The sequence below is a fragment of the Microcaecilia unicolor genome, chromosome 7 (genome assembly GCF_901765095.1).
Source record: "Microcaecilia unicolor chromosome 7, aMicUni1.1, whole genome shotgun sequence".
NCBI classification, from domain to species: domain Eukaryota; kingdom Metazoa; phylum Chordata; class Amphibia; order Gymnophiona; family Siphonopidae; genus Microcaecilia; species Microcaecilia unicolor.
The window spans coordinates 93,967,133-93,983,317 of record NC_044037.1 but is presented as its reverse complement, the minus strand read 5'-3'; the positions used below and the strand labels follow the sequence as shown (position 1 = coordinate 93,983,317).

General features: G+C 39.5%; 1 protein-coding gene across 1 annotated transcript; it reads left to right on the top strand.

The window, feature by feature from the left end:
- The first annotated feature begins 5,789 nt into the window (after window positions 1-5,789).
- Window positions 5,790-14,442, top strand: LOC115473872 (1-phosphatidylinositol phosphodiesterase-like). The gene is made up of 2 exons (XM_030209027.1): window positions 5,790-5,859; window positions 13,592-14,442. The coding sequence occupies exons 1-2, from the start codon at window positions 5,808-5,810 to the stop codon at window positions 14,440-14,442; spliced, it is 903 nt and encodes a 300-aa protein (XP_030064887.1). The 5' UTR covers window positions 5,790-5,807.
- The last annotated feature ends 1,743 nt before the right edge of the window (window positions 14,443-16,185 follow it).

The following is a 16,185-nucleotide window of genomic DNA, read 5'->3' as shown; positions in this document are numbered from 1 at the left end:
TATTTGATTATCTAGTTGAGCTTTGCTGAAATCAAGTCCAGAGTTTTTTTTTTTTTTTTTGTGTTCCAAATACTAATCAACCATCTTTCTTTCAATTACTTAAGAAACAAATACACACAGTGTTGGGAGGTCAGCTTATACTGGGTGGTGATTTCAATGCCACTCTTTGCCCTGAAGTGGATAAATCGGGACGCAACTCTGGTAATGACAAAGTCTTGGCCAAACATTTTAACACTTTTGTTAGGGATATGGGACTTTTTGACTCTTGGAGAGACATGCACCCCACTGAGCGTGATTACTCTTTTTATTCTCCAGTACATTCTACATACTCACGGATTGACTACTTGTTGATTGATAAGCTATTAGGAGATCAACTCACAAAAGCACATATAAATAATATTACTGTATCTGATCATGCTCCTTGTGTGATACAACTAGATTGGCAGACAGGAAAACAGCGGGTAGGGCACTGGACATTAAATAATGGGCTGTTAAAACAGGAAGCAGTATGTCAGGAATATGTAAAAGTCCTGAAGGAATACCTGTCTTTTAATGTAACCTCAGGGCCCTCAATTGCTATAGTGTGGGAAGCCCTTAAAGCGGTGTCCAGAGGTCACTTTATTAAGGTTGCTGGAAAGCTTAAGAAACAGAGGTTGCAAGCTACCTTGCAGCTAAGAGAGAAAATTGGGATATTAGAAAGTAAACATAAAGCCACAGGCTCTCTTAAGATATATAGAGCTTTACAAGCTGCCAGAATACAACTAGAAGCCCTGTTAGCTCAAGATCTTGAGTATATTAACGAAAGACTAAAGCTTCACACATATACCACCAAAAATAAGATAAGTAGGCAGTTAGCTATTAAATTGCGAAAACTAAGAGCAGATCGTAATATTTATCGTATTAAGGGATCCAAAGGAGAGGTGCTCCGAACATCTCCAGAGATTAGAGTCCATTTCAATGAATATTATGCTAAGCTTTATGCCAGAGATGGGGGTATACGGGAGGAGAGTATTCGATCATGCTTGCAAAAAATGGCTGTACCATCCTTAACACAAGATCAACAACAAATGCTAGATGCACCTATTGACATGCGGGAGGTCCTAGCAGCTATAAAAACTTTGAAAACCGCCAAATCACCGGGATTGGACGGCTATAGGGCTGAATTCTATAAAACATTTGTCCCCTACTTGGCACCTGTGTTGACAGATGTGCTTAATGCTGTAGTGAAAGGAGATAATCTCCCGCCAACTATGAAAGAGGCATGGATTGCAGTGATCCTGAAGCCTAAAAAGGAGATGACTGAATGCTCTTCTTACCGCCCCATCTCTGTACTTAATGTGGATGTTCGCATCCTGGCTAAGGTATTAGCAAGTAGATTAACAGAAATTCTGCCAACCTTAATACATCCAGATCAGGTGGGTTTTGTCGCCTATAGACAGGCCTCGGACAATATTAGACGAACTCTGAATGCTATGTATATTGCCCAGCAGAGTAAAACACCGTATTGTCTACTGAGTGTGGACACTGAAAAAGCATTCGATAGGGTGCATTGGTCATTCCTGCACCAGGTTTTACAACAGTTTGGATTTGGTTCTAATTTTAGGGACTGGATTAAAGAACTATACACTCAGCCGAAAGCAGGGGTAAAAATTAATGGGCAGATATCCACCTTCTTTGAGCTGAATAGAGGGACACGTCAAGGGTGCCCTCTATCGCCACTTTTATTTGCTTTAGTAATGGAACCATTGGCATGGGCTATTAGGAATCATCCAGGGATAAAGGGAGTGAGGGTGAAAGACTGGGAATCAAAGGTGGCATTGTTTGCAGATGATGTCCTTTTGACCCTTACCTCGCCTTTAGATTCTATACCCCAGGTTATAAGTGAATTGGAAACTTATGGGCAGTTGTCAGGATTTAAGATTAATTATGAGAAAACAGAAGCAATGGCAGGGGGTATGACAGAGGAACAATATCACTGTTGTAAGCAATTATATCCTTTGAGGTGAGTAACTAAGGGTCTTAAATATCTGGGAGTTTTCCTCACTGCTAAATTGCAAGACATTAATGAGGCTAACTATACTCCGTTACTGAAAGACATTAGGGAGGACTTGGAAAGATGGGAGCCCCTTGGTTTATCATGGTTTGGGAGAATAGCCACAGTGAAAATGAATATACTACCGCGATTACTGTATCTTTTCCAGGCTCTGCCACTCCCTATTAGTGACCATGTGCTTCACTCCCTGCAGAAACGATTAGAGAAGTTCATCTGGAAAGGAGGCAAATCTAGAATTCACCCCTCCATAATGTATACAGACCGTAAGACCAAAGGTGGTTTAGGGATCCCTAAAGTGGACTTATATCATAGAGCGGCTCAGGTTAAATCCGCAGTGGAATGGTTTCAAGAAGCCCCTCACAAACTTTGGGTAAAGATGGAACAATATATACTACATAGCCCTTTGAAATTAGGCCACTTACTCTGGTTGCCGCCTAAACATCGTCGCTTGGGGGAGGAGGTGAGCCCTATCATTGAGTTCACTTTGTCATGCTGGGATAAAATGGAATGCTTAAAACGAATCTATTGCTCTCAGTTATCACCTATTGTTTGAAATTTAGCATTCCCATTAGGCTGCACAAGCTCAATTTTCACTAGATGGAAAAAGCAAGGGTTAGATCTATGGGGGCAATTGATTAATAAAGATACCTTCATATCATTCCAGGAACTGGCAGATACATACAGGTTACCCTCTACAGATCAATATGCCTACACTCAATTGATTCATTTTTTTGTCATCAGAAGGCAGACGTGCCTATTTAATGGGTGACGTGACCTTTTTAGAAGAACTTTGTGTTCGAGAACAAGGGACACGTGGCCTTATTACTTTGATCTATGGGCACTTGCGAGATAACATGTGTGTTAGCCATAAGCACAGGGTGCTATGGGAGAAAGAATTAGGGGTCAGTTACTCAGCTGAGGAGTGGCAGAGAATGGAGAGGCGTTCCGTACGCATTTCTCCAGCTGTTAATGTTCAAGAAAATTTAACAAAAGTACTATACCGTTGGTATCTAACCCCGGTAACGTTAAATCATATGTTTGGAACAGCTTCCTCGACTTGTTGGCGTAGATGTGGCCAGCGTGGTACATTGGGCCATATTTGGTGGACATGTTACAAAGTAAAAGCCTTCTGGAAAGCTGTCCAAGCCCGGATTAGATACTGGGTGGGAGTTGAGATACCATATGACCCTGCTGTATTTCTGTTTCATAAAACTATCTTGGGGGTAAATGACTTTGGTCAAGTGTTAATCAAACATTGCTTATGTGCGGGAAGATTGCTTATTGCTCGCTCATGGAAGCAAAAAAATAGCCCGTCTGTTGTCCAATGGATGACCCTATTGCGGAACATTGCAGAGAGAGAAAGACTGATGGCAAAAGAGAGACACCAGTTGTCGAAATGGACTAAGATCTGGGAACCTTTGGATATACCGAAGACATAATGAGCTATACAGAAACATTTGATATGCTGAATCACTGTTCTTACCTTAGACACTGTAAGGGGAAGGGGGATTTGGAGGGTATTTTGACCAATAACATGGAAATGTTTTGTTGCAGATTGTTTAGAGGGAAGAAGGGGGAAAAATAATATGTAAAACACCAAGAATATTGAATGTTTTATTACTCAATGAATGAGTATTGAAGAAACAAGTTCCAGGTTTTACAGTATGTACTAAAGCCTGGAAGCTTACTGTTGTGCCTGTATTTACATTTTGTCTTACTTATTCAATAAAGATTCTTGTTTAAATAAAAAAATAAAAAAACAAGTCATGGGTTAGGAGGTATTGACTTTCAATGGATTAGGAATTGGTTATTGGACAGAAAAAAAGAGGTTAGGGTTAAATGGCCATTTTTCTCAATAGAGGAGCGTGAACAGTAGAGTGCCACAAGGATCTGTACTGGGACTGGTGCAATTTAACATATTTATAAATGATCTGGAATCTAAATGACAAGTGAGAATATTACATTTGCAGATGACACAAAACTATTCAAAGTTGTCAAAAAACAAGCAGACTGTGAAAATTGCAGGAAGACCTTAGGAAACTAGAAGACTGGGCATCCACATGGCAGATGAAATTTAATGTGGACCGTGACAGGGTCTACAGAACATTGCCCCTGTCTATTAGGGAAAGTTCCTCAGATATCCAGGGCCACCTTAAGAAAGATCTTTCTATAACTAGCAAGGGTCACCTTAACAGCACAGGTCCAGCCACGGGAGAAAGAGAACTGGGTGGGGCGGAGCTGAGGATGATGAGTTTAAATGGAAGGGCCAGAGGGAAAGAGAGCCCAGAAAAGGAAGAGGAGAGGCCCAGTGTATGCCCTGACTGAAGACATCCCAATTGTCACGGCCATAGGGGCCGCTGGAATCTGTCACGGCCACGGGAGCCACTGCAATCTGTCACAGATTCCAGGATGGTGAGCTCTTGGGCTGCAGCCCAGAAAAGTCCTCTGGGCTACTACAGGGAAGGAGTAACAGGATTCAACAACAAAACAAGGACCAGATCCAGATGAGGCAAGGAAAGCAAGGCAAAGGGGCAGAACTGGAACCCAAGCAGAACAAGGCAAGACTCAGAATTAGGATAAAACTGGGTTCAGAATAGGCAGACAAGGGCAAGGAAAGAACTGGATCCAGACAGGATTGGAAAAGACAAGACAAGGCAAGGCTAAGCACAACTGGACAAAGCAGACAGGCAAGACAGAAGCTGGATCCAGATGGGGTAAGAGAGCAAGGGAAAAGGTCTAGAACTGAAGCCAGACAGGAATAGGGTTAGAACTGGGTTCAAACAAGACAAGGCTAGGCACGGCAAGAACTGGATCCAGACAAAACGAGGCACAAGACACAGCAGACAAATCAGGGCAGGAGCTAGTCAACATGAACAAACAGGAGCAGGCTAAAGATAAGGCAGAAACGGAGCTTGGCTGTAGCACGAACCAGGAATGGAATTTGATTGTAGCAGAAACTAGGTTCAGAGCTTGACTGTAGCAGAAACAAAGCTTGGCTGTGGCAGGAACAAGGAGCAGAGCTTGGCTATAGCAAAAACCAGGAACAGAGCGTAGCTATAGAAAAAAACAGGAACAGAGCTAGACTGTAGGAGAAACCAAGAACAAGGTTTAACTATAGCAAGAGCCAGGAGAAGGGTAATACTATAGCAAGAGTCAAGAGCAGTGTTAGACTGTAACAGAAACCAGGAGCAGGATTTGGCTATAGCAGGAACCAGACTTTCAGGAACAAGGTTTAGAAACAAGACACACAGGAACACGGATTCAGGGATAAGACTCAAAGGAACAAAGCTAGACAGGAATCAAAGCATACAGGAATAAAGATTCCATGGACAAGGTTTGCAAGATCAAGGCTTTCAGGAATATGGTTTCAGAAACAAGACATAAAGGAACAAGGATTCGGGGACAAGACTCACAGGAAGAAAGCCAGGCAGGAAACAAGGCATACAAGAACAAAGCCAAGCAGGAATTAGATCCCAACAGAGACCTCTTTCAAAGGCAAAGCATGAAAGTCCCAGAATTCCTTATAAAGGTCCTCACTGATGATGTCAGAACCTCTGATGCCCTAGAAAGGCTTAAATGCAGGAACACCAGAGCGAGGCTTGCATAGACTCTGAAGTGAAGCTTGGATGCAGGAGCACTGGAGTAAGGCTTGGATAAACTGGAGTGAGGCTTGGAGGCAGGAACACCAGAGTGAGGCTTGGATAATCTCCACAATGAGGCTTGGATAACAAGGAAACAGGCAGCAGAAGCATCAATGCATGAAAAGGCAGTTCAGAGAAGCCACAGAGCCAGATCTCTGGAAAAAGGTGAGTCTAGATGCCGGGGCATGACACCAGTGCTGTAATCGGGCTGAGGTAAGCCCTTGCTGCTAACTGTTAAACTTTGCATGTTTGATGGAGGTCTGCCTGGAGCCAGACCTGAGAAGTAAAAGAGAACTGAAAGGCTGTGTTTGGGGCATGCCAACCCTACAGCCATGGACTGTATTTGAGTCTGCCGCCAGAAGTTGGCATATTGTTGTCTTCTGAACTACAAGAGTATTTCCATTCTATGTCTCGATGCTCTGTGAAGAAACAGGCCAGAAGGTACATGAAAATAAATGATAAGAACTGTGTTCCTGACCCGCAAGGTTTACTCTCGCTACATCTCGGGCCCTGTGAAGAACCAGGCCCGGGAATTTCTGTTCTTGTAAATAAATACTTATTTTTGCATTCTACCTTTTTGTCCGGCTGTATTATTTCCTCTGGCCATGCCCATCCCCCGCTCGGGGTCTCACATGGATGAATGCAAAGTGATGCACATTGGGAAGAATAATCCAAATCATCATTACCTGATGCTAAGGTCCACCTTGGGGGTAAGCACCCAAGGAAAAGATCTAGTTGTCATTGCAGACAACACACTAAAATCTTCTGCCCAGTGTATGGTGGCAGCCAAAAATTCAAACAGAATGCTAGGTATTATTAGGAAAGGAATGTTAAATAAGACCAAAAATATTATAATGCCTCTGTATTGCTTTACAGTGCGACCTCACCTTGAGAATTGTATTCAATTCTGGTCACCGTATCTCAAGAAAGATATAGCAGAATTAGAAAAGTTTCAAAGAAGAGCCACCAAAATGATAAAGGTATGGAATGCCTCTCATATGAGAAAAGGCTGAAGAGGTTAAGGCTCTTCAGCTTGGAAAAGAGATGGCTGAGGGAAAGATATGATTGAGGTCTACAAAATTCTGAGTGGTGTAGAACAGGTAAAAGTTAATCGATTTTTCACTCTTTCAAAAAGTGCAAAGCACAGGGGACACTCAATAAAATTACATGGAAATAATTTTAAAACAAACAAGAGGAAATATTGTTTTCCTCAAGGAATAATACTGGGAGAACGCTGGAAAAAGATGGATGGAGTCTGAAACAGAAGTTAAAGGGTAAACTTGAACAGCAACTGGGGCTTCTACTTCTGTCCAGAATGACAAATGCCTACCTAAAAAGTCAAGTCTTCAGAACAGCCTTGAACTTGGGATGAGAAGATATGGTATGGTGATCAGATTAATGGTTATTCCAGAGGATGGGAGGTTATTCCAGTAGACCCTAATGGTTTAAGTGGTCCTATTGAATGGAATGTGTTTTATTGATTTCATTTCTGCTGGGTGAGTGCAAATGCCAGAGACCTAAGAAATAAGATTGGAGAGTTAGAATATATGACACTAAATGAAAAAGTAGATATTATAGGCATCTCAGAGACCAAGTAGAAGGAAGATAACCAGTGGGACACTGTCATATTGTAGAGATAGGGTGGATCGAATTGGTGGAGGGGTAGCATTGTATGTTAAGGAGGGCCTTGAATCATATAGACTAAAAATTCTGCAGGAAACAAAACACATCTTGGAATCCCTGTGGATTGAAATTCTATGTGTAAAGGGGAAAAGGATAGTGATAACCATATCATGACATGTCAAAAGTAGTTGTGATAGTGAAAAATATAGCAGAGCATATACTAGAATAAAATTAATCTTAAAATAATAATAATGGCAAATACGGGCACATAAAGGTATAAATGGTAACATAAACATAGAGCATATATAAATATAAAAAAGTAATAGATAATGTGAGGAGTGCTTGCATACACTGTTCTACCAGTAATAAGGTCAGTATAAGTTATGTTCGAACTGCCATTTTGTGTGTCCAGAGGACTGCACTTTACAACACCATTTTTTAGTTTTATTTGAGATGCCATTGTGTGTGAAGGATTGCACTTTTCTATAGTGTTTTTGCTGTTTTTTTCAACGCTGCAGTTGGAATCTTCTTTTTGAATGAGTCTGTCACACATTTATTTTGATTCATTTATTTATTTGTTTTTATATTTTTTTTCACATTCTGATTTATTTATTTATTTTTGTAGCATTCTGTATACCTGTTTGCCAGTAAAGTCCACAGTATAGATTTGTGTCTTATTCATACTCTTTTGATGCGCTGTTCTTTTTAATCTTGCTACATTTGTCTACATATGTTTTAATTGCTGAGACATTATCTATTAATTTTTTATATGTATTACTTTTTTATATATATATGGTCTATGTTTATGTTACCATTTATACTTTTATGTTACCATTATTATTTTTTTTAGATTAGTTTTATTCTAGTATATGTTCTGTTATATTTTTCACTATCACGACTACTTTTGACATGTCATGATATGGTTATTTATATATTTATTATTGTTTTTATCATTATTATTATTATTATTATTATTACTATTTATTTGTATTACAATTGTTTATTGACATTGTATTATGTTTATTTTTTAATTTATTGTTTTGTAACCCCTGAGGCACCCTTTCGGACAAAACATGGCCAGTGTCGTGCAATACAAGAGATTACTATTTGCATGAATAAAAGTTGATATATATTTATTACTGATCCGCTTTTATCATTTCCATTTTGGAGTTTGCAGATCGATTGCCTTTCTATGTTTTGCTACCATCCACCTAGCCAGGATGAACAGTCAGATGCAGAAATGTTATCAGAAATTAGGGAGGCCAACATACTGGGGAACACGATAATAATGGATGATTTCAATTACCCCAAAATTGACTGGGTAAATTTAACATCAGAGCATTCTAAGGAGATAAAATTCCTTGATGAAATCAAGGACTGCTTTATAGAGCAACTGGTACAGAAGCCAACAAGAGGAGGAAAAATTCTAAACCTAGTCCTTAGTGGAGAGCATGATCTGGTGCAGGAGGTAATGGTGCAGGGACTGCTTGATAACAGTGATCTTAACATGATCAGATTTGATATCAGCTCTGGAGTAAGTACACACAGAAAATCCAATACATTAGCATTCAACTTTCAAAACGGACACTATGATAAAATGAGAAGAACAGTGAAAATAAAACTTAGAGGAGCAGCTGCAACGGTGAAAAATTATATCAGGCATGGATGCTGTTCAAAAACACGATTCTGGAAGCCCAGGTCAGTTATATTCCATATATTAATAAAGGAGGAAGTAAGGCCAAACGGCATCTGTCATGGTTAAAAAGTGAGGTGAAGGAAGCTATTAAAGCTAAAAGAAAATCCTTCAGAAAATGGAAAAATTATCCAAGTGAAAAATAATAAGAAACAGCAAAAGGAATAGCAAATCAAATGCAAAGCACTGATAAGGAATGCAAAGAGAATTTGAAAAGAAGATTGCATTGGAGGCAAAAAACATATAGTAAAAATGTTTTTAGGTATATTAGAAGCAAGCAGCCAGCAAAAGAATCAGTTGGACCACTAGATGACCAAGGGGTAAAAGGAGCAATCACGGAAGACAAAACCATAATGGAGAGATTAGATTAATTCTTTGCTTCGGTCTTCACCTGGATTAGGTTTTGCCTTTGTTACAACCTCACTTTTGGGAAACCTTAACTTCTCTGTTTGGATAGTATTGTTCAAAGACACCTCACCTTACTGTGAGCCATGTGCTCCTTAATGACTGTTGGCTTCTCCTCTCCCCCCCCCCCCTTCTATTTTAAAGGCTACTCTATCTTCTTTATAAATAAACCAGAAGCCTGATTCCACCCCAGTTAAGGTGGAGCACATATTTTAGTAACAGGCCCTAGAATGTTGCCAGTACAAAGCAAATCCAAATCCCTCTTTCTTGCACCATTCTCTCATCCGTGCACTGAGATCCTGGAGCTCTGTCTGCCTTATCCTGTAACTTCTAAACTTCTCTGGAAAGGCAGCAAGTCAGTGAGTTCACTCAAAAGACACTGCTTGCCTGATAAAAGCCTGGCTGACTGATGATGATCTCAAAACACCAAAAAATAAGCACAGTCGCTAATGATGTGATATATATTGATTTATAAGGAGGAAAAGCCTCAAATCAAAAGGGAACACTCCGCCGTTGATCACTCAACATAGAAGGAGGGCCCTTTAATCATCACGGGCAAAAACCTCCTACTGAAAAGTAAAGCTGATTCGAACCTATTTCAAATCTTAGAGGCTCTATCAATTACACTTATCTCTCAATCCTGCGGTCATTTTAAAACACCTTCCACGGCCCAACTTCGGCCCAAGTTTCGAACTCTGCTTCAGGGTCCGTGGTGTCCGACCAGGTGAGTATCTGCAAAAGGAACAAGCTAGTTACACCAATTCAATTTTGTTATATACTCTCAACGTATACATCAGGTTCTCTTCTTACTTCTACTGTGTAACAGCTGCTTCTGACTCTCAAAAGAATCACCAAAATGGCTACCGTATATATGCTCTACGTCAGACGCTGATGCGTTTAAGCCCTTCCTACTGATCTATCAATAATATGATGTCACTTTTCTGTTCAAAAAAATTGATTCCACTCTATCTTTGTATTCATACCATATGGATGTAGAGTGTGCAATCGAAATATCCATCGTTGTTCTAATCTCAGTAGGAGGAGTTTTCTATCACCACCTCCCTGGCTCCATTGAAGCTGTTGAAGCACTATACATTTCAAACTCTCGAAGGAATGTCTTTCTTTAATACAGTGAGCTGCCAGGGGGGCCGTGATCTTATTGGTGTTAATGTTACTTTTGTGTTCTATGAGTCTAGTAGACAGCTTTCTAGATGTTTGTCCAATATATAATTTATTACAACAACATTTGATGCAATACCCTACCCATTCCGAAGAGCATGAAGAATTTTGATATAACTCGTATGTTCGTCCTGATTGCGGGTCCACAAATTCTTTAGCATTTATCATAATGTCACACATGCTACACTCTCCGCAACTTCTATGTCCTCCTCCTGTATATTGTCTGGGCATAGAGTATTTTAACATTGATGGTGCCACTATTTCTTTTAAATTTCTAGCTCTGCTAAACGCTAATCTCAATTTCATATTTTGAAATCCAGGTAATGTTTGTATTACATGCCAGTTATTTCTAATTATATTACCATATTGATTCGCTGTGGTGGAATGATGTAACACACAAGTGCATATTTCTCTATCTTCCTCACAATCTTCTTGTCTTTGTAGGAAAAGATAGTCTCGATTATTATATTTATTTAGTTTGTTTGTATGCTCTTTGTATAATTTCTCTGGGATACCCTCTATTTTTCAGTCTGAAACTTAGATCTTTAGCTTTGTCTTTGAAATCTGAGACGTCTGAACAAATTCGTCTATATCTCAGAAACTGAGAAAACGGTAAGCTGTCCTTAAGTTTTCTAGGATGGCAACTAGGTTGCCTTTCTTCGTCAGATCGGAAGAAGGGCAACCTTCGAAAGCTAATCAAGAAATGTATTAAGTTATGTCCAATAAAAAAGGTATCATCTTATTCTCTTTTCCATGTTTTATTTTGTTTGGTTTCTATTGATAACCTTAAGAGTGGACTAACATGGCTACCACACTCCTTTATTAAAAATGAAACCATTCTATTTTCATATAAAGACGGGTTGGCTTTAATATATGCAGTTGAAAAATCCACCTCTGTTCCTGCCAAAGTAATTTCATATGTCTATATCCACTGTGTTGATGGGCAGAATCCATTTTAATATCAAACAATACAACAAGTCAAAATATTGTTTGAGTTGAGAACAATGTTGTGCCAAAGGACAGTTTTCTTTACAAGTGACAATAGTGTTAAACAGAACATTGATTGATTTCTATAGTAAAAATAAAGTTTCACAAGTATGAATGGAAGGTTTTTTTATGCTGATGATATAAATTTGAGCTCATTAGATTTTTTTTAATCAGAGCTGTATGAGGTTTTTTTCTTTCAATTTCATTAGAATAAGAAATCTAAATTAATTTTTCTGCAACTGCAAAGTGGAGTGTTAGTATTTATAGAATTACCTCCATAGCATTGCCTGTCTGTCTCAGCAATTATTTGCTGTTTCTCTGCTATTTATCTCTAACTAGTGACTGAGTATGGAATCTGTCCTGACCTGGATCTAGACAGGCTAAGATAGTGTTAAGTCAGAGTTTGACCTGTCTGTTTCTTAGATCACTGTCTTTGGACGATATCTGTGGTGTCGCTATGCAAAATGATTTAACAGGTCAGAAACAGCTCCTAGCTAGTTAAATCGCTTATTCTGGGTTAACCAGTCATTTTCAACTGCACTTACACCTGTGTTTACAAAGGCACACTATAGGCGTGTTAGTGTTTTTAACACTCAATAAACGCTAACGCACATCAAACATTAACATACCTATAGGAATGTATTGGCACGTTAGCGTTTAATGCATCATAACTTTATAGGTGCATTAAGAACACTAATGCTCCTTAGTAAACAAACCCCTTAATGAGTTAATGCTGCTGAAAAGGACCAGTAATAACTAATGGAAAACTGGCTATCTTAGGGGTGGTTTGTGTGTTGGGTCTGTGAGTGCTTTCTGGGAACTGTGGGACCACTGGGAGTGTTTCTCTAGTAACCTAGAAATCACTGGGGATAATTGGAGAGTGGGAGACTCGCCCAGAGGCGGTTGTGACCCAGTTGGTGGGAGAAGGGTGTTTAGAGCATGCAGTTGCATGCAGACCTGAGCTTGCTGGGAATAGAGCCTTTAAGTGGCCACAGGATTACTCCAGGTGGGTGGCTAGGCGATTCATGACAAAAGCCAATGTCCAAAATCGAATGGCATAATCACCCAGTGTCTGGGAGCCTTGCCGCAAGTTCAGTAACTCTGGGGCTGCAGAGGAGGCCTTCCCTAGTTCCTCAAAGATTCTTCAGAACTGGCACAGGAATTGGGTCAAGTTATTCAATATTGGGTCATTCCACTCCTAGATGGGTGAGGCCCAGGTGAGCTCAAGGCCCCTATGGAGCTCCTGACATTCACATATAGACATTTCAAACTATGTTTGTTGTTCCTATTTACATCATGCTCAGTACTTGACAGTATTAATTTGCAATCTCTTGTCTCATTTTTATTTTTATTTAAGGACACCTGATCTGCATTAAGAACACTATCGCTCCTTAGTAAATATACCCCTTAATGAGTTAATGCTGCTGAAAATGACCAGTTAATACCTAATGGAAAACTGGCTATCTTAGGGGCATTCCAGGGGTGGAGTCAACACTTGGCCAGTTAAGTGCAGATATTCAGCAATTAACCGTCCAAAGTCACCACAGTACTATAGCTGGTTAAGTACTCAATATCACACTTAACCAGCTATGGTGTAGCTGGCTCCATATCCCCGAAAATTCAGGCTCTGGTATTGAATTTCCAGGCACATTGCCAGTGGCAGGCAGCAAAACACTGAGCACTGCCAGCTGAATATCAGCCCCTATTTTGTGTTTGTTTTTTTAAAGCTTTAGCACTTCAGTAAAGTAAATTTGGGTATCCCATAGCTATTTTTAAAGTACCTATTTGGGTGTATAAAACACTATTCCACAGGCTGAAATCATTAAGAGTTCTTTCCCAGAATGTCTTTTTAAGTCAGTCTAATGAAAAGGTATCATAGCCAATTTTGTTTTGGTCTTTAACCTTTATTGTCATGCATTTTAAAAGGAACCAAGGCAATAGTGAGTTGAGGATACAGTGGGGATAAAAAGGAAAGAGCCTGATTAAATTGTGATTTAATGTATTTTACAGGTAGTGGTATTCATCTTCAAGTCATTATGGGAAATATCCAAAGAAAAGAATATGATGCTACAAATAATCCTGCAATTAAAAACCCAGACTGGATGTCTTTAGTCCCAGATGGAAAATCCCTCTGTGATCTGTCCATTCCTGGTACAAGCAAGTCCACGTGGCTAGAGGGTGGGGATTTTATTCAGCGTCAAAGTTGGAATCTCACAACACAGTATGAAGCTGGGATACGATTTATTGATATATCTTTGAAATATACTCATGAGAATCTATCTGTCTTTTCTGGTACAGGACAAAATCACTCCTTCGATGCTGTTTTCACAGATACTATTAATTTCTTGAGAAACCATTCAAAGGAAGTCATTCTCATACGTCTATGCGAAGAATACAGCATTTTTGGTAAAGGAAAACTGTTTCCCCAACTAGTGATCCGTTATGTCCTGGATGCTGGATTGTCTTGGTTTTGGAAGGCTCCTGGTATACCAACCCTTGGCCAAGTTAGAGGAAAGATCATCATACTACGAGATTTTGATGGTCCTGTGATAGGAATCCCTTGTAAGAACTTTATAGTAGCTGATCATGCATATGTACCAACAATATTTGATATAGGTCACAAATGGGCAAGTGTTAAAAAAAATTTAACTGAAGCTCAGAATAGTAAAGCTAATAACATGTATCTGACCTTTACTTCAGGATGCAGTACAGGAGCATATCCCTATTCAGTAGCTCGTGAAATAAACTATAAACTGTACAATTTTCTGGAGCACTCAGAGAAGAAAAAGAACAGATGGGGAATTATAGCAATGGATTTCCCTGGTAGCTACCTGATCCAGACAATTATCCAGAACAACTAGAAAGCAGATTTTAAAACTCAATCAAAATGGTAATCTTCATGAATGATTTCTAGTATACAATATCTGTAAAAAATAAAATCTACCTGGGTCTGGTTACACATTATGAATATGCTGTGGCATATTTAAATGACACAGTCTTCTACAGCAAAGGAACAGTCATTTAAATAGGGTAAAAGCTGTGCTCAGATCCCTGTAAGAAACAGGCCTAACAGTGATCCCTACCAAATTTACTTTGGGGAAAGCAGGTGTAAAATATTATAAGTACTTCCTTTGAAAGGGCCATATACTTTCCCTGGTGAGTAATATAGATGACTAGGAAAACTGTTTCCCAAATATATATTTTTTTTATAGTCATATACTTTTCTCTTACTTTTAAATGTCTGTATGTTTTTGCTATGTTGTTGTATTTGGTATTCAGTTTTAGCCTTTCTTTTCTATCTTTCCCTTTTTCAACACAATCCACCTCTTTACCTCCTTTCCAGTTTCACTTGTTTTTTTTCTTTGCCTGAGTTGAGAACAGTAAATATGACCTTTTTTTTTTTTTTTTTTGCCAGGGCCAAGCTTCCAGTAGCAGTGGCTCCCTCTCATTCACTAGGCCCAGACCAGAGGCAGATCCTTCTGTACTACTAATCTGCTTTTACACTTTAGGGAAATTACAAGCACATGATAAATGGCTTACTCTCCCTTTAATTTAGACCTACTCTTCACATATTATTAATTTATGTAATCAGACTTGAAATGAGATTTTAGCATATAAATTTAGCACATCCATAATTAAGGGCTCTGTTTACAAACCCATGGCAGTAAATTTATTTTTTGCATTGCTTCAGTCACAAATATCACATCCACAGCAGTGCTAAGATAGTGGGCTTCAAGTAAGGCCCTCCCCAGAGATGGATTCCCCAATTATCAGATTACTTCTATTACTTGCTTCTTCCTTATCAAATCTCATTATTGGGGTGGTTCATATATACATGTTGACCATTATCTTGTTCCTCCTGATGACAGTTTTTCCCCATTGCAATCTCTTGACTTCTGCAATCTGATACAGACTCTTTTATCATCCTGGCTCAAGTACATTCACTTCAGCTTTTAATGAGCATCTCTTAGTCCCCTTATTCCTCTTCTTTTCAAAACAATAATGCTGTGAAAATGAAAGATTTAAGGTCAAGAAATATTGGTGAGGTGTGTTCTCACTTTAGAGGAGAGAGAGAAATGGTACAGAAGCATGTGGTATTTTTCTGTATTTGGAAAGGTGGCACCCCCAGTAGGGCATTGAGGGGGATTGGATACAGGGGAATTATATTGATGGATAGAAAATAGATAGGACGAGGGCAATGCTTTGAATGTGGATCATAGTACTCAATTCTCTTCTTCTGGAACTTTGCAGTGCTGGTGCTTCTGCCCCAGATTTCCCTTTATCCCACCCAGCACCTTTAATGCCATTTCCTTCTTGCACCATATGACTCCTCATTGGTTAAGATAATGGCAACCTCCTCTGTGGAGGAGACACAAAGTTGCCAGGGTGCTAACAAGGAGAAACCTCCATCATGCGCGGAGAGAGAGAGAGAGAACACCAATAGCAGGGACTGGGACCAGCCAGCTTCCATGGAGTACTGAAGCGGGATCAACAGTTGAAATAGTAATATAAGTTGGTGAGGATGGATAGATGGGGTGAGGTGGACTGTATTTGAGGAGATGATCTGACTGGGATGCAAAAAAAGCAGCCCCAGGGCAAAATGG

Excerpts from the sequence above, each read along its gene's own strand:
- LOC115473872 (XM_030209027.1), top strand. The coding sequence starts at position 5,808 with ATGCATGAAAAGGCAGTTCAGAGAAGCCACAGAGCCAGATCTCTGGAA. Across the intron at positions 5,860-13,591 it reads AGCCAGATCTCTGGAAAAAG|GTAGTGGTATTCATCTTCAA; the intron begins GTGAGTCTAGAT and ends TGTATTTTACAG.